General features: G+C 45.2%; 2 protein-coding genes across 9 annotated transcripts in view; one reads left to right on the plus strand and one right to left on the minus strand.

The window, feature by feature from the left end:
• Window positions 1-3,299, minus strand: part of CFAP44 (cilia and flagella associated protein 44) — a 43,455-nt gene extending 40,156 nt beyond the window's left edge. For 4 of the 7 annotated variants that reach the window (XR_010834007.1, XM_067003322.1, XM_067003347.1 and 1 more), the window contains exon 1: window positions 3,166-3,299. Coding sequence is in view for 4 of the 7 variants with exons in the window: in XM_067003322.1 (XP_066859423.1) it covers window positions 3,166-3,256 (91 nt within the window). In the remaining 3 variants the exon portion in view is untranslated. The other 3 variants (XM_048057887.2, XM_048057883.2, XM_048057886.2) reach the window with 3 other exon arrangements.
• A 101-nt stretch (window positions 3,300-3,400) lies between these two features.
• Window positions 3,401-20,912, plus strand: ILDR1 (immunoglobulin like domain containing receptor 1). Of its 2 annotated transcripts, none has more exons than XM_013184356.3 (8): window positions 3,401-3,538; window positions 6,182-6,352; window positions 7,659-7,808; window positions 8,536-8,655; window positions 8,809-8,955; window positions 13,371-13,502; window positions 15,184-16,010; window positions 17,075-20,912. In XM_013184356.3, the coding sequence occupies exons 1-8, from the start codon at window positions 3,523-3,525 to the stop codon at window positions 17,114-17,116; spliced, it is 1,605 nt and encodes a 534-aa protein (XP_013039810.2). In that variant the 5' UTR covers window positions 3,401-3,522; the 3' UTR covers window positions 17,117-20,912. The 2 variants fall into 2 exon arrangements, with proteins under 2 accessions (XP_013039810.2, XP_047913855.1); XM_048057898.2 differs by lacking the exon at window positions 3,401-3,538 and adding an exon at window positions 3,856-4,016 and having other exon boundaries at window positions 17,075-20,910.
• Window positions 20,913-21,514: the final 602 nt, after the last annotated feature.

Genomic DNA, 21,514 nt, shown 5'->3' on the forward strand with positions numbered 1-21,514 from the left:
CCTCCAGAAAGACAGAGAAGGCAAAGAAATATTGCAGATGTGTTATTCATGTCACTACATGGTCAACCCACCCTACACAATCTTCATCTGAAGGCTCTGAAGCTTTGCCAGAGTCTGACTTTGCTGAATAATTTCATTTAAGATTTAAAATGAGCTTTTACCCCTCGGGAACGCTGAGGAAAACTTGAAAATAGCCATGCAGAAAGTTTTAAATTCAGAAAACAAATCAAAAGAAAACAATTCCAATATATCTCCAAATATTTAAATGAAATTCACGAGTTTTTAGTGAGCTAGTAGAACTGATGTCATTGAAAGAATAGTTTCACACTAGTTGCATAAAAATATGGTGGAGTGTTCAGAGACCTGGATTCTCACTCCAAACCCTGTAAAGACGTGAACAATTTGTATCAGCCGTTTCACCTTTGGCTGTCTCGCTTATCTCTTGTGAAAAATGAGATAATAATACTTACCCATCTTAGCAAAGTGTTTTGATATCCATAGAGAAAAGTGCTATAACATTTCAAATTATTGTAACTAATTAGCAATCATTTATCTTCTAAAAATTAAGACTAGAGTAGTTTTCATTATAAATTAATTCAACTCTGGAAAATGCTTTAGGCTGAAAGAGGGTCTGAACATTTCTGCCTGCATCGATATCTGGGTTCCAGTTATAGAAAGCTACTGCAATGTTCACTGTGCATGTTACTGTGACGGCATTCAAACACTGTGCCAAAAAAAAAAAAAAAATTAATTTTAAGACTGTGAGGAAATTCAAGAGGGGGACATCTACTTTTGTTGCGGATTCTGGGTTTCGTGGATTGACTGATCCAAGAAAACTTCCATGCAAGTTCACTGTGACAACGGTATGCATCTCTCTGAAATCCAAGATAGTGGAAAGTAAAGCTAATATGACAATTCTAGCAGGGAAAAAACAGGCTGGTAATCAGAAATTTTTGTCAACCCTAATCATACAGAATGCCTTACCACAATGCTTTTATTTTTTCCCCTCCAATCCTAGTAATTCGACATTCTGACTTAGAACACTCTACCAGATCCACATCAGTTCTACCATCTTGCTTTCTGACAATTCACTCGGGAGTGAATTCAGGTTTTCTTTGATTCAGTGGCCAGTGCTATAAACTGTGAACTTAGGCAATTTGAGGGAAAATGAAGTTTTGCTGTTCTCTTGGCTACGTTCTCAAAAGCCGCAGATCACCTCAGAATGGAGAAATACATTCATTCAGGTACGTTCTCTCAGTTATTTCAAAACTAAGATCGTTTGTTGGCAATTTTGCCACCACACAGAACCCTTACATACAGAAGCTTCTTCACAAATTTCTCAGTAAACTTGGGCATTAAGAGAACTCTCTTCTCAGGCAATTGTTTCGTTTATGCTTTTATTCCTTGTGAAGGAACTCAGCTGATCCCAGCACCCTGTTTCCCTTTATAGATTCTAATTGTGACTCCTTTTAGCACAGTACTATAAGCCTTACCGGCTAGCCACTGCTGTCTTTCTGGCCTGGAGGTAACACTGACCTAAGGATTGAAATGCTCTGCTATCATGAGAGTTGTCTGCCATGGGGAATTACATGCTTATCATCTGTTCCAGACTGAAGCGTCTTCCTCAAGTCTAGCTCTGCTTTGGAAATATCAGATTTCTCCCCATCTGCCAAGTCCTGCTTGTTTAACTCAAGATACAGTCCTCTCAGTAATTTTTTCTGTTTTTTCCTTCTTTTTATGAAAACCACCATGCTATCCAACGACTAAGAATTCCTTTTAGCCTTCAGACCACATCACAGCACAACAGCAATTTACTGGGCCAACGATAGGAACACGTGCAAACAACAGAGTTTTGCAAAGCTTAACTTCACTCAAAAAGAAATTAAAATCTTTAGGTGCTCATATACACAAATATATGACTGTAAGTCAGGCTTAGCTATCCAGTCCTGTCTGTGTATCACTATGTGTCTGCATTACCACAAATTTACTATTAAGAGTCAGTTCCAGGCAATCAACCCAAAATCCCAAGGAAATAATTTTTCATAATAGAGTAGTGCTGTCTCTTATAATAGAAGACACGAGAGAGAGGAGATTAACAGACAACACCAATTCTTGCAGCAATTAAGGTGAAGCATATAAAATATTTACTAGCTAGAGACTGAGGCAGCAAGGACAGAGCTACAAAGAAGGACTGAGACACATCATCTTTATTACAGCCTCGTTATCTCTTTTGTTACCCAACAGAGAGAGAAAAGAAGGGGATGGGAGAGCTCTGCTTAGAACCTGGCTGTTGTTGTGTATATTCAAAGTATTTTCCTACGCAATGGGAGAAATAAAACCAAACTCTGATTTCCAGCCTGGCAACTAAACCAGCCCTTTTTTATGATCCCGATGCGCTAGCTCTGCTTCACGCAAGCAGACACGCCAAGTCTATGAAAGCCTGCCCTGCGAATAAAGGTTAGTTACCAGTTTTCTATTAAACGAAAACACGAAACGTGTGGTATCACCACGGTTACTCATTAACTGGAGGAAAACCATAAAACCCAGCCACAAACGGCACGCCACTGATGCAGCGGGCAGTAAAACTAACTGCCCCTTCACACCCAGCGAGGCAAAGCCAACAAAGCCCACCAGGTTTCAGCAGCAGGGGGTTGCCCATGCCAGCTGCAGAGCTCCCCTCCTCTTTTACTGCCGGGATTTTGGGGCTGCCCTCACGGCCTGGGGGTGCCCTTATGGCAGGGGGGTGCCCCCACGGGCCCAGCCCCGCCGCCCCCTACCTGGGGCCGGCTCCAGCGCGGCGTCCGCGGTCTCCAGGCAACGGCCCCGGCGGCGCGCGGAGCACCATGGGAGATGTAGTTCGGCGGCCGGCGAGGAGAGGCCGCGCGGATGGGGCGGCCTGCAGGCGGCCGTTAGCAGGGCTAACGGCTGTGGGGCGGGGGGCACGCGGTGGCGCTGCTCCCACCATGCTTTAGAGGGGGTTTTGTGTGGGTTTGGGGCATTTGTTTTTAAAAGGAAGATACCTTTCAGGCAGCCTTTTCAAAAAATAAGCGGGAAACCTACTTGATTCCCCAAACTTTCAGCGTCGTCAGATATTTTCTGAAGTATTCACATGCACGAACGCAGTTGAAACGTGGCGAGCTTTACAGCACAGGGCTGCCTTCCTACCCGCTCCCACACAGTGGTCAGTGTTTCTGAGGACAGCAGAGCCTGGACGAAAACGTGTGTTGAGGTCTCTGTCCGTATCCACTTGTCCCATGGATAATGTTGTCTTCAGTTCTGACCCATGGCTGCCGTCAGGAGGGCTGCTGCTCAGCGTGGCGAGAGGTCAGTGCCCACGGGGGTCATTTCACACGAGTGTAATGCACCTTGTGGGCACAATTCAGCTCAGCACTCAACCCCGTCCTCGCCATCTCCTCCAGAAACAGCAGCCAGTAAAAGTGTGACCCCAGCAATGGCCCAGCTAGAGACGCCAAGACCACAGCGACACTCTCCAGCATCTCACGACTCCCACATGGAGCTGAAATGCTCCTGGGTGCAGGTGAGAGCCTTTCCACACCGGTCTTCCTTTCACAGTCGGCTCTGCAGAAGAAATCTGCAAAACCAGAGCTCCAGGAGCAAAATGCCTCCACCTGAGCTCCAGGAGAGCGGCCACCTACCCAAGCACCTGCCACCTCCCGCTGTGGGACAGAAGGCTGGCTGTCAGCCACCACCACCTGCACACTATATATATAAACATATATGTGTATTATATGTGTATATATATATATATAAATACATATACATTTTAAAGCGGTTCCTGAAGCTGTGGGGCCGGTATCTGCCCGCCCAGGTGCGGAGGAGGAGGAGGAGGCGGCGGTGGGCGGGAGGGAGGCCGCGCGGCAGGGAGGGGACAGGTGGCACGGGAAGGGGAGGACCCGGGCCAGACCTGGCCGGTGCTGGAGGAAGAGGAGGAGGAGGAGGAAGCCCCGCCATGGCTCTGCTGCCGGCCTGCCTGCTGCTGGCCTGGCTGCCGGCCGGTGAGTGGGGCGGTGGGATGGGGGCTGCCGGCCTCCCCTTCCCTCCCCGCCCCGGGACACCGTCGGGGCGAACGCGTTGGGGTTGGGGGAACGGGGTCGCCCCGCTCCTGTCCCGGTTTGGGGCTAGGGTGGTCCGGCCCCGGTCCTGAGCTTATCCCGGGGCAGGGCGGAAGAGCGGTGCCGCCCCAGCTCGGCACGAAAGGTCGCACCGGGTGGTTTCGGTGCCCCAGAGGTGCGGCCAGCTCCTGGCCCAGGAGGAAGTGGCCCTGCGCTTCCCGGCCGCCTCGGGGCAGGCAGCGGGGTTCGCACAATCGCCGTGCTTCTGGGGTCTTTGTTTACGTTTAACTGTAAACGCCAAGGATATGTTTTTCACAGAGAACCGGTAAAAGAGGCAATAAAATAACCGAGGTATGCTTATTGATTGTCTTGCTTGGCAGCAACGTGCCTGCGGGATGGTCTGGCTAAAAACTGTCTTCGCCAGTTCTAAAGGGCAGTGTCTTTTCAAAGGAAGTCACAGATCTGAGGTAGCGTGACTTGTTAGGTTGGTAGTGCCCAGGTTTGTCCTTTCTAAGCCGGAAAAGAAGGAGAGCAGCATGCTGTAGGTGAATGCAGCTCGACCTTAGGAACCTGCCTTAATGTCGCAGCATTTCAGTTGTCTTGTGTGATCGTGGTTGAGGGGGTTAATATGAAACATCAGACACGCTGAGACATCTCACTGTCCTCCAGTGGGAACAGTAGGATTTTAACCTCCTTAAAAAGTAAGGAACTTACCTTTCAGCTCTGACTCCTTTGTAGAACAGAGGTAGTGACTAAAGATCCCTTTCAAACAGAGCTTTGGTTTCAGTAAGTGAAAATTACACAGTGGTTTTGAGTATTTTATTCTTGCCTGAGAGATGCTGCTATAGGAAGCCCACAGGAAGGCTGTTGTGTTTCCATGGGCCTCAACAGGTCATAATTCTTATGGGAAATATCTGTTTGGCTGCCAATGACATGAAGGTTTTGCCAGTCTTGGGGGTTCAGATTTTGGTTTGGTTTCATGTGGTTTCCCACACAGATCTTGTGTATTAGATGTTTCACAATGAAAGCTGAAACAAAGTGCATTAACATACAATGCAATTAAATAAGAGCCACTGCAACTACCTATCACCAGCCCTTGTCTTGCTACAGCACTGTAAAAACTACAGAGCCTTGCTTTTGCTAGAATTTTGCACAGTTGCTGCTATTTCTGTATTTAAGTGTATGTGCGTATATTTTATTTTTCAGAAAAGCCTTGAACTCAGAGTTTACCATGGTCCTCTCTGTGTTCACATGGCATTTTTTTAGGCAAAAGATCTCTCTCTGCTGTGCTTCGAGTTGGCTGGCCAAGAGTCTTACTTCAAGGTAGAAACTGAGCAGGTACTGCACTGCCAGTATCCTACTGCAAAAAGACTTGTTGAGGCAGTGCTGCACCTCTGCAGCCATATGGTTTCTACGTGGCGGAAACTGCCAGGAGCATACTCCATGCAGCCTAAGAGGATAGTGAAAGAATGATGCTTGCAGATGTGATCCAGATGTTATTATATATTCCCTTATCCCTGTTCTTATCCTGAATATATAGAATAAAGGGAAAGACTTTGAATACGCAATACAAAGCAAGTGCTTGTTCATGACCCTTTTGGTTGGTGCCGTCCAGACCTCCCCCTTTCCTTCTCTCCTTCCATGCTGTCATGCTCCCCAGTCAAGAAAGCACCTAGCATAGTACTGCAAGCCATGCCCTGTTCTCTGGGATGAATTCCAAACAGGGCATCCTACGCTCACTCTGCGCTGTTTGTATTGCCTTATCAAAGGCAACTGGTGATAACTTCACTATTGTTCATGACAAGCACAACTTACTCTATTATCAAAGTTTAAACAAGATAGAGATGTCTCTGGAGTGTGGCTAAAATAAAGCATAGCTTTTGAGAAACTTTGTAAAAACTTGCTCAGTGGATGCTGTTGCTTGGGTAGAAGATGCTGTGGAAGTTGTTGTGAATGAGTTGTAAACGTGCACAACAACATTAAAATGAGGTGTTGTAGATGCAGGTCCTGTGTGAGGCAAAGAGAAGTTGTGGGTCTGGTCCAGAGTGAAAGTTGTGATGTGATGTGTGCTCCTGAGGGCTGACTGCCTTCTGTTTTCTTGTTTGCAGGTTGTCTCTCCCTGCTGGTGACAGTGCAGGATACTGAGCGTTACACCACCTTATTTGCCAGCGTCATCCTCAAGTGTGATTACAGCACCTCAGCACAGCTGCAGGATGTCGTGGTGACCTGGCGCTTCAAATCCTTCTGCAAGGACCCCATCTTTGACTACTACTCAGCCTGTGAGTGTCAGGGGTGTCCTCCAAAGAATCCCTTTTCAAATGGAAAAGAAGGGGCAGGCAGACTTACTGGGGAATACAGGCTTTTGACCTCTTCCTAACCACAAGCCAGGTCTGGTTGGTGGTATTTCCCCAGGCTTCAAGAAAAAGAGGTCATGTCTGTGATTTTCTTTGCAATGTCAAGGCTTTATGATCCTGTGTCATAGAAATCCCAGCCACATCAGCTCATCTGTCCTTCGTGTCATCAGATTAGCAGGCAGTGAGGTTCAGCCGTGTTTGACGCATCTCAAACTTGGCAGCCCCACCTTCTGCTTCTGCATATTTGAAAGTAAGGGTCCCACAACAGGTAGACTTGATGATTCCATGATGGGGCACAGGGTTGGAGCTAGAGTCCAGTTACTGGGTGTTACTGATTTTAGGAAGAAATACATGCATTTTGGAAGGCAGAAAGACTTCTAAGTGATAGCATTTAGTACCTGCAGCAGCATTCCATGTGCAGACATTGTGGTGTGTGCAGCCTTGTTTCAGGGATGTTTATGGTTCTTAAGATGGTAGGTTTAAGATGGTCAACCTTAGCTTAATTGTGCCCTTAAAAATGAATTCAGAATTTGTCCTTTCTTCTCTTCATTGCAAACCCTTTACAGACAATGCTCTCTGAATGAGTAGTCTCCTCAAGTCTCAGCTCCCAAATGCCTGGCTGTTCAATGTTAGATTATACTGTGAATCTCTCAAGAGAGAGACAGAAATTGCCTCTAGTCCCCCGTTAATGCTGTTGGGCCTCTCCACATAATCCTGAGCTGGAATCAGATGATGGGTTCTTTTATGTCTTTAGGAGCCCCACAACATGTAACGGCATACAGGGGGGATAGAGAGATAATTCCTACAGCGGTTCATGTATGTCTAGATACTTTGTTTGGTAAACACACTTATGTTTTTATCCCAGTAGTCCTGGGAGTTCTGTGACTTTTTCCCTTGCAGTTTACCTTCACATTGGTACCTGCCCTCTTGCCTTCCATTATTAGCTTCTTTCTATTGTTGTTCTTTCTGTTGTGAGCACATGAGTCATCTCCACTGCAGCTCCTACGTTCTCAAAATCTGTCATTCCTGTGGCTCTATCTCTGTTTGCTTTTAAGCACTCCAAAGCAACTTGTCCTTGCTGTTTTGAAGCCATGCTTTCTATTACTGAACAAAAGCAAATGCACATGTGCATTCAAGAGTTTTCAAAAAGTTTTCGTACTGCTTACAAGGGGATAGAAAATTAAATTTGAAATAATAACTTTTGGCATCTTTTCTGGTGATGTGTTTATAGCATACCAGGCTGGTTTAGCTCTTGGCCAGGACCCTTCTGATGACTGCAACGACAGCCAGCGAAAGGTGCGCATCGTCATCCAGAAATACGGACAGAATGAGCCTGTGCTGGGTGTGGACTACCGGCAACGGAAGATCACCATTCAGAACCGTAAGTGACTTGGCCTCACAGGCAGGCAGCGAGCTCAGTAACTATCCAGTATCTGGGCCTGTGAAGTGACAAGAAGCATAAATGTGGCTAATGCCATCTGTAGCCACACATACTCTGTGAGGTGGCAATGGAACAAGAGTTATGAAGGGCCAGCTCCCTTGTTCCCAGCTGGCCTGAGGGTGTTGGAGGCATTACAAACTAAGGCTGAGTTGAGGATGCCTGAGCATTTTGCTGAAGGGCAAAGGTAAGCTGAGGAGTCCAGAGGCCAGAAAACAGTTTTCCTCTAAGAAGTACTGTATAGTTGTCCACGTGCATTGTATGCTCCATGCTGCCCCTGGAGCAGTAGCTGTTGCTACTTCCAGGGAGTTACTGGGATGTCTGACCTAATGGGGACTGTGGTTTGTGTTCCAAAACTAGTGTTGGCAGCATCCATTTTAATACCCATCACCTGGTAGCACTCTGGTATTTCATGGCACAAAGAATTAGCCCCACTTCTAAGTATTGTTGCCTTCCAGCAACACAAAGAGAAAAGGGGCTGGCAGTTACTGCTGTTTACAGAAGTTCTCAGTGGACTCAAAGGGGATTGCCTTAAGGTGATGGCTACCCTTGGGGAGAGGGGAGATGCAGTACTGAATGTTGCCTGCAGGCCGAGGACCCTCTTAGAGTGGGGCCTGAAAGTAGTGTCAGTCCCAAATAGCCTGCTGACCTCTCCGTCCTTCTTCTGCAGGGGCAGACCTTGTCATCAGTGAGGTCATGTGGTGGGACCATGGCGTGTACTACTGCACTGTGGAAGCACCAGGAGATACCTCAGGCGATCCAGACAAAGAAGTTAAGCTGATTGTGCTGCGTAAGTGCCAGTGGTCTGTTGCCTGGGTAGCAGATACCTCCTTCTGTTCTCTTTCTCTCCACCCAAATATTTCTCCAGTAGTGGAGAGGTACTTAGTAACTTACTGTGCGCAGGTACGTAGGGATCCTCTTTCTCTCTCCATTTCTCCCACAGACTGGCTCACAGTACTCCTCATCATCCTCGGTGGCCTCCTCCTCCTCCTGCTGATAGGAATATGCTGGTGCCAGTGCTGCCCCCAGTATTGCTGCTGCCACATCCCGTGTGTCTGCTGCCCAACCCGGTGCTGCTGTAATGAGGAAGGTGAGGTGTCCATGTCCAAATGTGTGTCCGTTCATGGCTTCTGTCAAGACAAAAGCTTGAGACACAGCTTGCTGAGTTCCACTTTCTCCCTCCAGTTCAGTGTCCATATAGACTGAGACATTTATTTGGGCAATGTAACACTCATGATCACTTTACTTAGAGAAGGGTAGCTAGGGACGTGGATCCCACCTTGCGCCTCTATGGCCTGCTTTCAGAAGTTCGTCCCCACTGCCATCTCACTGCCAGCTTTGCCCATGTCATGCAGGGCACGGTCACTGGCCTTTTGTGCGTAGCTCAAGACTGTTTTCTTCTCTGTCTTGTGGTTCTTATGCCCGTGCACATGAGGAAGGCAAGCAAGTACCTTGTCCTTATTGTGATGTTACTCTCCAAACTGTCCTAATCTTCAAGTGTGTTGCTCTGAGAGGTACTTGCATAAAAATTAGATTTTTGTTTCTTCTTGTTATTTTTGGAGATACTTCTTTCACAAGAAAAAGGTTTGTTTTTTTTTATGGGGAGAAGGAAGTGAGAAAGAAACGAGAAAGATGGTCTGTCATGATGGTCAATACTGCAAATGCTTTCTGAGGTTTTGAGGATCAAGAGAAACTTTGTTGTGTATAGGTTTTTGCAGAAACAAAGATTCTGCAGCCAGACCCTGCTCTGTTAAGAGGGCCAGCCAGGAATGGCATTTGAATTTTGGCTACTGAGGTTTTTTATCTGCTGTGTTTTTGTAACTGAAACTTATCAGCGACACAAGGTAGAATACCCCCCATGCAGTTTACACGATTTGACAGGAACAAAACACCGCAAATACATTTACTTATCACTGAAATCACCAGATTCTTCCCTGGATGCTGCAAGAAGATTTGTGAACAGAGGGCTGTGTTTCTGGTTTCCTTTTAACTGCAAAAGAATTACTTGGTATACCTTGGGTGTTAGTAAGCTTTCTAAGAGCTAAAAGAAGTGCCTGTGAGAGGTTTAGATTGAAGTTTAATCTGCTTAGCCTTTGCAAAGAGCTAACAGACCATCTCATTTGCTAAAGCCAAAACTGAACAAAACACTTTCTGGGGCTTTATGGGCTGTCAAGTGAAATGTATGGTGGTGAGGACGCTATGCAAATTTGGCAGAGAAATTACTTTCCATGAGGGGAGAGAGAGGTTATAGAGATGAAAGACTCATACCTCCAGACTTCCTAGTTCTCATCAAAAATGGATTCTGAAAACGCATGAGCTTTTTTGGAGGGTTTTCTGTTCTGTAGGAGGTGATGGCACACTCCAGAGTAATGCTTTTGTCTTTCCTGCCTCCTATGTAGGATAAATATGAGAGATTCTTGTGGGGTTCCCAAAACTTCTCCCTGCTCATGAGAGAAGGTACGGATGAGTTCAGCCTCCTTGACTGGCTGCTGGATTCAGTGAATGTAATTTCCATCCCAGATGCCTGCCCTCTTTATCATCCACTTTGCAAGGGATCCTTATGATTGCTCCCCTGCTTTAGTGCTCCTTCACTTCATCCTGCATCTGACTGACTTTTTGGCCTTCAGGAAATGAATTGGAGACTTAAAAAACAAAAGAAGATTGAGACAGGAGGCATCTCAAAAAACAGTCCTGAGGAATAAGAGTTCCACTACAACTGAAGAAAAGGCAAAAATCCTCAGTTAAATCTTAGAATTACAGTGCAAGTTGTGGTTGATTTCTTCCCACTTAACTGGCCACTAGAGGGTAGCCTAGGTCTGCTGAATGGGCATAGAATACAGTGAGGCAAGGTAACTGGATGTTCTAAGTCAGGTCATCAGCTAACACGATTTTGAACCTAGTAATATAAGTGATTTGTTTGGGTAATTCAGAATTGGTATTACAGAAATATTAAAAATGCCCCAGGGGCAAGCCAATTATATTCCCCATGGAAAACTCTGTGAAAAAAGCCTGGTAGTACAGATACTGTGGTAAATACATGTTTGACCTCCTTCTGTTCCTATTAGTTCCTTTTCTCCCGTGGACTTCTCCTACTAATGAATTGGTGCACAAGGATGTATTTGCACCGGGGTCTGACTAAGTTGGAAAGTATTTTTTTTTTTTTAGAATTGGATAATTGTCCCGGCAGCTGTAAAGTCTGTCAAAGGTAAAGAACAAACTTTCTCTGCAGGGAATGGGTGGAAGAAACAACAAAACATCCTGCCAGAGTTTTACAGCAGGTATGTTTTGGAACTAGGGTGAAGATAAATATGTTCACAAGCACTTTAGAAAAGAGATCTGTAACTTTATCTCCATTTTTTAAGTTGGGGGGAACCAGAGTGCATAGTTCAGTGAGTTCATGTATCAGTTTCAAACTGGAAAGCAAAGTGTCTGGAGGAGGAAGAAAAGATGAGGCTATTGGAAGAAGTCTAAGGATAATTCTGCATTTGTTCAACTGTAGGGATAGATCAGAGAATCACAGGCACAGAATTACTTTGGTCCTAGCAACTGCCTTCATACCCTAAGGAGGAGAACCTGCAGTGCAGTTGTTATCCCTGTAGCTGCTGAGCCTTTCACTGCTCAGGCCAGACTGCATTCAAAACCCAGGGATGTGCACTCAGCAGGTGGTAGGACATTCTCAAGGTGATAACCAGAGGAGTGGGAGAACAGATAAGGCCTTTCTCTTCCTTTTATGCCCCTATTTTCTTCTTTCTCTCTTCCTTCCAAGTCTGAAGGCTGAACTGGAGGAAAATCCCTTGGAAAAAAAAATAATGAATGAAGTTTGACATAAAATTCTTGAAAACTGCTACCTCAGGCCACACTGCTTTGAAGAAAAATCACAGTATTTGGATTAAACCCCCTGAAGTCCCCAGCTGTGTAGGTCAGTCTGTTTGGAGCCAAGCTGGAGAGGGGGAAGTAATATGGAGTGAAGAACAAAGTGGAGCTGCATGAACTGGGGGGAAAGGGAAGGCTGTGTGGAGAGGCATGGTCAGTCCCTGTTACGCCACAAGTGATGCTCTGTGTAAATTTAGTGAAACTGCTAAAGGAAGGCATATGTACCATCTGTTTAAGAAATGAAGTGCCCTGTGAAATGGAGGGAGGAGTTGAGACCCAAAGAGCACACAATCTAAATGTTGCTTGCCACAGATGAACCCAGGGGGCAGAATTAATTGGAGCTTAGCTGTAGCCTGGTTTCTTAAAGAAGGAAGGCTTATGTAGTCAGCCTGTCCATCCCCAGTCTCTTCCCCTCCAGTAACTTTTAATTTTATCAGTCGACTTCAGCCAGATTTATCAGAGGGGTAAATGTCTCAAAGGCAATTACATTCCTGTCTCCTGAAATGCATAGGCAAGAATGTTCTGTTAGTGCCTTACAGGAAAAGAGGCTTCAGTGAAATTCTGCCTCTTCTGAGACTCCAGAGAAATTTTGCAGAAGTCCCAGTTGCAGAAAAGTTTCATGCAGTAGTGAGAGACAAGCCATGCAGAGTTGGGCTTGCAGAATTTACTGGTACACTTGAGTTTTTATTCTAAGTGGTAGAAGGAGTAAGTTTCTTTAAGATGTTTTTAGCTATTCTCCCCCCAAAAAAGCAGCAATGAGTGATGGATTTGAAGACAGGTGGTGGGATTGTCTCTGTAGGGTTGAGATGGAAGTGCTGAAAAGGTGAAGTGGGATTGGAGCCTGACCCCTGTGGTAGGGGTCTGGAGTTAGTGGTGGAAAAGTAGTGAGGGAGAGGAATTTCCATGGAGTTTGCTCTTTTGTCTCACAGGACATTGCTGCTGAGAATAGGAAATTTAGTTTGTTCACTAGTTTGACCACCCTGTCCAAAGGGGTTTAAGTTTAGCAGTCATGCTGAGGTAAAACAGAGAGAGAGACAAGAGCAGCTGAAAGACTAGACAGGGAGAAGCTGGACAATGCATCTCTGAGTGCTTTGTCTGTGGAACAGAGAGGAAACAATTAAGGCTTCAGAGCGTGGTGTGGATGATAAGATCTGGATAAAGCCTACATGAAGGGGGCAAGAAAGGTCTCATTTAACTCTAGGAGACCAGTGGCAAGCTGAAAGAGTTTTAAGAGAGAAAACAGTATGGTAGATGTCTCACTGTCTGAACCATTATTTCCCACCTTTCTACAACTGTACTCATAATGACGTGGCAGGCAGAAGTCCTGCATTTGGTTACGTGCTGTGTACTTAATCATAGTGCTATTTGTTCCCAGTTCCTGGAAATGTACCCTAAATGTCTGGCAGTAACCCTTTTCTTCAGTTTTAGGTATCTTTTTGAAGCCATACAAGTTTGTGTTGAAATTTCCTATTCTTAATTTTTAACCTTTGTCATAGGTTGGCAAGAGCTTTTCATTCTGTGAATTTTATGTACCTGGTCACATTTAAAGTCTGTAGTCTGTCAAGCAAGATGGCAGGTGTACTGCAAGCTGTGCAAGGGGTAGTTGCCCTAAGCTTTCTTCCTCTTTTACAGCACTGGAACGGCATCGGTTCATGAAGCGGGCTCAGGCACTTGCGCCTTGGATGTCGCCTAACATGTTCTATGGAGGCGGCGATAGGAACTCGCAACTTTCCTCTTACCAGCTGAACCCTCTACTGCAACAAGGTGAGGTCACGGCATCATTTCAGAGAGAAATCGGGAAATTGGGACGAGAAGCAGGAAACTTCTCAGGCAGCTTCAGCAGTGAGGCTTCATCCTCTCTACTGCAGAAGTGAGAAAGATGTTCCTAGCATGACAGCTCTGCAACATCTGTAGTGCTCTTTAGACTTGCCTGGGTGGATAAAGACAGGATATCTGTCTTAAGTGTCTTGCTAGACTCAGTGCCAGTGAAGTAGCTTAATGCTAACTAGGGCATAACTTGTGCTACCCCACAGTGACTGCAGGGTAAATATACCCAGCTTATCTCACTTCATGTGGTAGAGGAGGGTACTGTATCTTTGTTCTGCCGTGCTGGTCACGGTCAACTCCTTATAGCCAAAATTGACATGACAAGTGAGGTGCAATTTGTTTGAGTTCTTATCAAATGTCTAGTCTTCATATGATTGAGGGCAAACTCCCTTCCGTGCAATAGATCTAGCCCGCAAGCAGTGAAGAATAAAGGACTCGTTTCTGAACACGGAAGAACTTGCTAGATGTTCTGCCCCCAAATCCTACATCAGCGATATATATTTCTGCCTTAATGGATGAGGAAAGATGGAGTGTATGAAGCTATAGAGAAATAAATGATATTGCTGGTAATAAGTTATTTTATTACTTAATAACTGCACAAAATTAGGGGATTTCAATATAATGGCTTCTCAAATATAATATTTTTTTCATCTGAACTTAGCTTTTCATCGCTATACAGCAGTCACAGATTTACAGTCTGTTACAAACTGTTTGAAGACATGGTTTGTAAACTTCATAATGTTAGATTCAACACATTTGAATGTACACTTTTTTTTTTAACTCTCTAGTTAATTCTACAGTTGCCATTTTTCCTAGCCAGGACACCAGTTCTCTTTAGGAAGATCTGGTGAGTGAGCCATCATGATTTAAGACAGAATGCACTGAGACTTCTCAAGGAAATGCACATGTGTCCTGGCAGAGTACAATGAACAACTAAATTCCTCAGGCTGTTTCTTAGCATGTTTCAGGTCAACTTTGAAATTTTAGAGGTGCTGAATGGAAGGGAACTCTAAGGTCATCTAGTGTTAGCTCTTGCTTAAAGGAAGACTGTCTCCAAACTCAGTCATATTAGCTGTGGCTTTGTCCAGCTGAGTCCTGGAAACCTGCAAGGATGGCGATTCCATGACCTTTTTCGGTAACTGTTCCAGAGCAGCACCAGCTTCCTGGTGAAGAAATGTGTGTGCTTATGTGCATTTGTATTAAAAAAAAAAAATCTTATTTTTCAGTATTGATCCATATTACTTCCAGCTCAGTGAAATCTAAGAGGAAACACTATGAACTTTCTCTAATTAAAAAAAAAAAAAAAAAAATAAGGAAAAAATAGTGTCAATGCTGTAGGGAAAAACGTGTTCCTCTCTGAACACGTTTCTTGGTGTTCTGGATGACTTTGATTTCTTACCTCTGTGCTGCTCAAAACACAGATCCTGGCTGCAACTTACCAGTTGCTACGCTTTATACTTCACTTTGTGTGGTTGTGGTGCTTGAGTTTGAAGAGCTCTTGCAGTGAGGAAGAGAAGAGAGGCTCAAAAGGGATTTAGCCAAAAACATGAGTGCAGAGAGGCCCTCTCTTTATTGTTTCTCCTTGTCTTGCTGCATTCTCCTGTGCTTTTATCCTTAGATGTGTCTCTGCAGAACAGCCTCCCACTGGTGCAGCCACCAGCTCAACTTGCCCCTAACAAAGGTGTTTTGGACTATCTGGAGTCTGAAATCCAAAAACTGAACCTGTCGCAGCCCCAGCCACCCCCCCACCAGCGGCAGGCTGTGCAGCCCAGCCTGCTGTCCTCCCTGGGCTCCGACATCATGCCACGCAGTGTAACAGGTCCTCCGCCGCTCGCCGACCGCGTCCCCTCCTCCCATGGGAGCAGCAACTCCTCACGGGCGCAGAGAGCTGCCCGCAGCCCCAGGCCCTGGGACTCTGCAGCAGAGAACAGGAGGGAAAATCGGAGGTGGCCCTTGCCGTCCAGCGGGGATTCTCGTTCCAGCTACAGTCGGGAGCCCCGGGACAGGCAGCGAGAGGACTATCCTCAGCGGCAGAGGACAGGCGGCTACAGCGGCAGGCCCCAGCACTCCAGGCGGGATGTGTCACCCACCCGCCGGACTGAGAGGGCCAAAAGCAGCAGCAGCAGCTGCAGCTTCTATTCGGAGGAGCCCAGGGAGCGCTCCGGCCACCATCGTGACTGGAGGCAGCAGCCGGCTGGGAGGCGAGAGTACCAGCAGCACACCGGGAGGAGCAGTAACTCGGGTCACCGGAGGCACAGCTACTCTCCTCCTTCTCGCCGGGGGTCCTGGAGCTCCTCAGAGGAGCACAACCGTCTCCCAGCGACAAACCGCAGGCGGCGCAATCGGTCTCGGGAATGGCCAGAAGACAAACCCCCCAGTTACCGCTCACTGGAAATCATCCCAGATCGGGACAGCAAGCACAGGGACGGTGCGGGACTGCGGTCGGTAAGTCAGCCGCCTTTTTGCTCTCCTGCCTAAGGGAGGAGCTGGGTTCTGGGGTTGACAGTAAATGATTGTTACTTTCTGCAGCCTGTTGTCTTTCAAAAGGCAGGCAAGGAGCACTGAGTACCCTGCATGGCTTGGTTATGAAGAGGCTGCTGAGTTCACTGCCTTCAGACATACGTTGCATGGCTATAGTGTGTTCAGGGACAAAGTGAGACGCTAAATAAAGTAGGTCCCCTATCACATCCCACAGTGGGTGACATGTTATACCCTCTTCACTGCTGCTCCTACCTAGAGCCATTTGGGGTTCTGTGTGCTGGTGTTAGAAAAGGTCTTCTACACTGCCTAGGGAGGAGCACTTCCAGAGTAGGCCGCAGTATTGAGTATCCCTCTCTAGCCTTTTCTGGCATTGCTTTGCTACTGATTACTTTTATTTTAACGTATGAGTAATTCTATTACCAATCTCTGACATTTAATTTTCATACTGTCTTGGTGGCATTTTTAAGATAGTTCATATGGGAAAGCATCTAGGTAAGATGCCTAAAGCTACGTGAAATAGGCTTTTAAAATCACAAGTGGCTGTAGTGGTGGGAAATGCATGATGCTTCAGGCCAGGTGGGTGAGAGTGACTTCCTTGTTGCAACTCCTGAGCACTGCACTCCCATTATATGGGCAGTGAATAGCTATTGTTCACATCTCATCTTGTCAGTTCACACTGGGACTATATTTCAGCCAGCATCCTGTGTGTGAAAAGGTTCATATCCAATTGCTAGCCTCCGAGTTAGACACCGCAAGTTAGACACCCTTTAAAAAATGGAGTTTTTTAAAAACAAAAAAATGTTAAGTGTCCATTACTGCCTATATGCAGTATTTTACCAGGTGGCAGCCTTCAAAAAGGGCTGTATTTTGCATATAACGATTTTCTCCTCTGAATTTTTTAAGGAAATGCAGCTCTAGTCCCAGCTGGGATGTATGGGTGGTTTTGTTGTGGTGCTCAGAGCAGGTAGGAAGACGCATGTTTTCCATCCATCCTTCCTTGTTCCTGAATCTTTTATTTTCTCTTTCAGGACAGAGGGAGTTCCCACAGTGCAAGAAGCATAGTCATTTAATGCCAGTACTGAAAGAACTGGGATTCCCACTGGACTCCTCTTAGCTTCTCAGCTATGTCAGTTGGAACGGCTGCTTTTAATTGAACAGGCAACCAGAAAACAAGACAAAAGATGAAACTGCTTCCCCTTAAACTTGTGGCCCTGAAGAATTTATGTTTAGTGACCATGAAAGCAATACGTAACACCTTTTTGTTACTGCTTTGATTTGGAGACTTAAGTTTTTAATGGGCTGTGGTCCACTGAAAATGTTCTATTGGAACCAGCAGGATTTTTTAATAAACGGTGTATTCCCAGACTTCAAAGAGAGACATCAGTTGCCTTCATTAGGTACCCTGGCACTACAAGGAGCCCAGTCTGTAGAATACTGGTCCTTTGCACACCAGTTACTGGAGAATGACTCAGATAATCGCAGAGTTGTAAAGTCAGAACAATAGAATAAGTTGGAGGAGGCCTCTGGAGCTCATCTGATCAGGCCCCTTCAGAGGCTGGTGCAGGGAGGCACAACATCTCCTTTCTTAGGCCCTCTGATATACTTCAGAATATGTAAAATTTCTGCTTCTGCCTGGCTACTCAGCATAGTTAGGCATTTGCTTCCTTTTGTATCTGGTAAGCCTCTCTTCCTAAAAGAAGAATCACAGCGACAGAAGGATGATAGAAGGATGTACAACTGCCTTAATAAGGGCTCACTGGCACAACTGAAAGTTACCACCTCATGCGCCTTGTATTGACTGAAATACCCTGCCCTACGTTAAGCTTAGACCTTAGTACCTATAGCAATGCTTGTTCTAGCCTTTAAAGCAGACTTGAATTTATTTGTAAATGTAATGGGCCAAATTTACCAAAGCTTGGTTGTCCCCACAGGGACTGAGCAAGGTATGACTAGTGTCCCTCATATGGTGGACCAGAATGTCCTTCAACTCTAGGAAGCATGACTTTGATGGTTGTATGCTTCCTGAGCCATCTACTCTTTTCTATGCGTTTTATGTTCTCCCTTTGCTCGCTGTGCCATGTATGATATACATGGGGTGGGATAAAGGGCTCCGAAGAAGTCTTACGGTCGCAATTTTTACTATTGTCTTCTTGATCTTTACCCCGACACACACCGGTTCTGAATACATGGTGCATCTGATCTACAGCTAGGTTGCAGGGTTTTCTTATCTCTTACCTTCCAACCTGAACACAGGATTTCTCTATGCTTTGAGACCAGCTGCAAAGGGGAGTGGCTTGCCATTTCTCTTCGATGTGATTCATCCCTTGTTTTCATTTAAGATGTGCTGGAAAAATTGATGTTCTCTGGGTGTTGTAGTTGCATGCTGGCAGCTTCCACAGAAAACTGGCTTGCCAAAGGCACTTCTGGATTCAAGACTCAACTGTTGGCAAGGAGCTTTAGGAGCATCTTGTGAATTATTGTGTAACCCACAGGCACAGAGATTGGCCAGTGTTAATGACTGTATTGCCCAGCTTATTTCCCAACCAGTGCCACATGGGACACTTTCAATTATTTGTTCTTTTATGTCCCAGTTACTGATGTCCCTGGAAGACTGACTTGGGCATGCTTTCATTTTGCCCACCTCCCTTTTTCTTTTCTTTGGACAATGATGGGAAACATAATGCTAGAAGCAAGCACTCCTAGCTGGATATCTGATACAGTTGCTGGTCGACCAAAGGCTACAATGGAGAGCGCTCATTTTCCTACAGTTTCTTGGCTGACAGTGCTTATTTCTGATTCCTTTGTATGGAGATAGAGCAGCAGGATCCGCTAGCTTCTCGACCCAGCCTAAATGTCCAGGCTTCAGGGAATGCCCCTTTCTCCTTCAAGAGTAGAGTCTATTGAGACATCAGTTGTGATCCTGATCTGGTAGCACGGGAAAGAGTTTCCTTTTCTTAGTGTTTAACTGTGTATAAGCCAACACATGTCCAGCAAGTTTTACCAAGAAAACCCAGATGTCTGTGTGTAACAGCAGCAGTGTTTGAAGCTCGACGCTCTAGTGTGAGCACACCAGCTGCAGAGGTTGCACTTTTTGATCTAAATACCGTGAAAGAGCCTTCCATCGCTACTTGTCACCGTGGTCCCCATATTTGTGACTAAGTGTAGATTGTGTGAATTCATGCAAATCATGCTGTGTGAAGTCTGAAGAGTTTTATCTTTATCATGCTTGAGCTCCTCTTCAGTCACTTTGTTCACAGTTATGGAAGTGTTAAACAAAACTCTTCAGGGAAAAATGATTATATCTCAGACTTAATTCTGTGACTTAAACTGCAGACAGAAGTCAATTAGGTTTTCCAGCAGGGAAGCAGAAATGGTACCAGGTTTGCTAATATCTGGTCCACAGAACACTGTAGTTCATAAAGCACCAGTTGGTGGGCTGTGAAACAATTAAAAAGGAAATCTATAAATGCATACTTTGCAACTGAAAGCAGGCAGAAAAGCTGGAAGGAAATAGGCTACACTTTAAATGCTCATTTCTATTTTTAATTGGCTATAAATGAAAGTTTTTGCAACAGCACTGCTCAATACTATTTATATTCCCTTTTTTTTCCAGTAAGATTACCAGATCTTTGACGTTTTTAAAAGAGAGATTGAATTGAGTAGCTCAAATACTACACACTGAAAGAAATTACAGTAGGAAATGGCCTAGCCTTATTCTTTCTAGGCTGTAACTTACTGATGTTTAATTTTTTAGCCATTCCAAAGAGCTGATGTTCATGTGTCAGCCCATTTGTGATGAAAGAAATTGGATATGTTTCTTTTTTAGAGTTATTGTCACTCTAGACTTTTGTTTCTTCCTGTCATGCAGTTGAAGGAACATACCTTACCATCCAGAATGAATTTCCTGTATCAAGAGTGCCTTGATAGCCACTGGAGTTATCCTAATTAAAATAATAATGTAATGAGTAAGTGACCATGCCCCATGGGGCAGATAAGGACACCCATGCTGCTTCTGTCAGCTGCTTTCTACCTCAGGCCAGAGATTCATCAAGAAAGATTAAAAAAAAAAAAGTAATAAATTATTTTTTCTTTGATTCAGAAAGGACTTGCAATACCTGGCTTTCTTGCTTATTTGCAGAGCACCCTGCTATTCCAGGATGCCGTTCCAGGAACGGGGGGCAAGGGCTGCTTCTTGTGCAATCATTGATCTGGGCTTGGCAATTGCCTGTTTGGCAGGAGAAAGTGCTGAAAGGCCCAGTTGCTATCTCTGGGGTTGTATTCATGATAGCACTAGGTAAAGTTAGGCTAACTTGGTGGGGAGGGTAAGTTGCCTCATGATAGCAACTACAATGCAAAGCTCCTCAGCTGTACATATCACTGCACAGGGCAGCTAAACCCCCTTGGTGTTACTACCTCGAGCAGCACATCAGTTTAAAGCGCCCTCTTTGTACAGTCAGAGACTGCCGTTTGTTGATCTGACGTAGGAGAAAGATGTGACGTTAATTAACACCCATAGTAATAACTGCTCATTGCTATTTCTGTTAAGTTTAATGCCTATAATGTGCCTTGTACTGGTTTTCTGAATGTTATTGCAGCTGTAAGAGCAGGTGGTAAATGTGTAGATTCTTTTCAATGATTGTTGAATGTATCATTAAAATATAAAGGAACTTACAAACTGTTGCTCCTGTGTGTTCTTCCTAGACCATAAATTGCTTTTGAGTATTTTCACCAGAAGTGGAACTGAAAATTCTCTGTTCTGACTTCTAGAAGTAACCTCGTTAGACATTAGTAAGAATTTTCTGTTGCTTATTTTTGGACAAAAATGCAAGATGGTTTGTTTCTATGAGTGGATTTTTTTTTTTTGGTCAGTGTTTGTAATATTTTCAGGAGGTTTTTTTTGTTTGTTTTTCCCAAGAAAAAAATTAATAAATATTTCACCAAGAAAGTAGGAAAATTGTCTGGAAACCCACTGACAGCCCTCTTGAATGAAGTGCCCTGAGTTGTATCACTGCTGCAATCACTGACTTGGCTGCCCTGGCTGTGAAAGGGGAACGCTTGCTTTCTGACTGGGCCCGGTCCCTCAAGCAGCCTGGGGAGAAATTATATTTCCCCAGTCCATGTTTTGACAGCTGGCTCAGGTGCATGCCCATCTTGTCAGCCTGTGCAAAAAGGCTTGGATATAGGGACAGAGGAGCTGCGAGAGTGCTGCATGGATGTCCACGTTTACCTGCGTGCCTCAGTTGGTTAATGCATGTGTTGGAAACAGAGGGTGAAATATGGATGAGCGTAATAGCCACAAATAGTTTGCATCTGTCAGCCCAGTGAGAATACAGAATGGGCCTTCCCACAGGAGCAGTGGGAGCAAAATTCAGCCCAGCTCTAGCTACTGTTAATGTGGAATTTGGTCAGCTTATGAAAGGGGCCTCCATGACATGGTTGCCTGAAAAGCAGGGGACTCAGTGACCCAG

Source organism: Anser cygnoides, chromosome 1 (genome assembly GCF_040182565.1).
Source record: "Anser cygnoides isolate HZ-2024a breed goose chromosome 1, Taihu_goose_T2T_genome, whole genome shotgun sequence".
Lineage (NCBI taxonomy): Eukaryota > Metazoa > Chordata > Aves > Anseriformes > Anatidae > Anser > Anser cygnoides.

Coding starts and splice junctions, on each gene's coding strand:
- ILDR1 (XM_048057898.2), top strand. CDS start 3,971: ATGGCTCTGCTGCCGGCCTGCCTGCTGCTGGCCTGGCTGCCGGCCG. Junction 8,956..13,370: donor GTGCTGCTGTAATGAGGAAG/GTGAGGTGTCCA, acceptor CCTCTTTTACAG/CACTGGAACGGCATCGGTTC. Junction 13,503..15,183: donor GAACCCTCTACTGCAACAAG/GTGAGGTCACGG, acceptor TTTTATCCTTAG/ATGTGTCTCTGCAGAACAGC.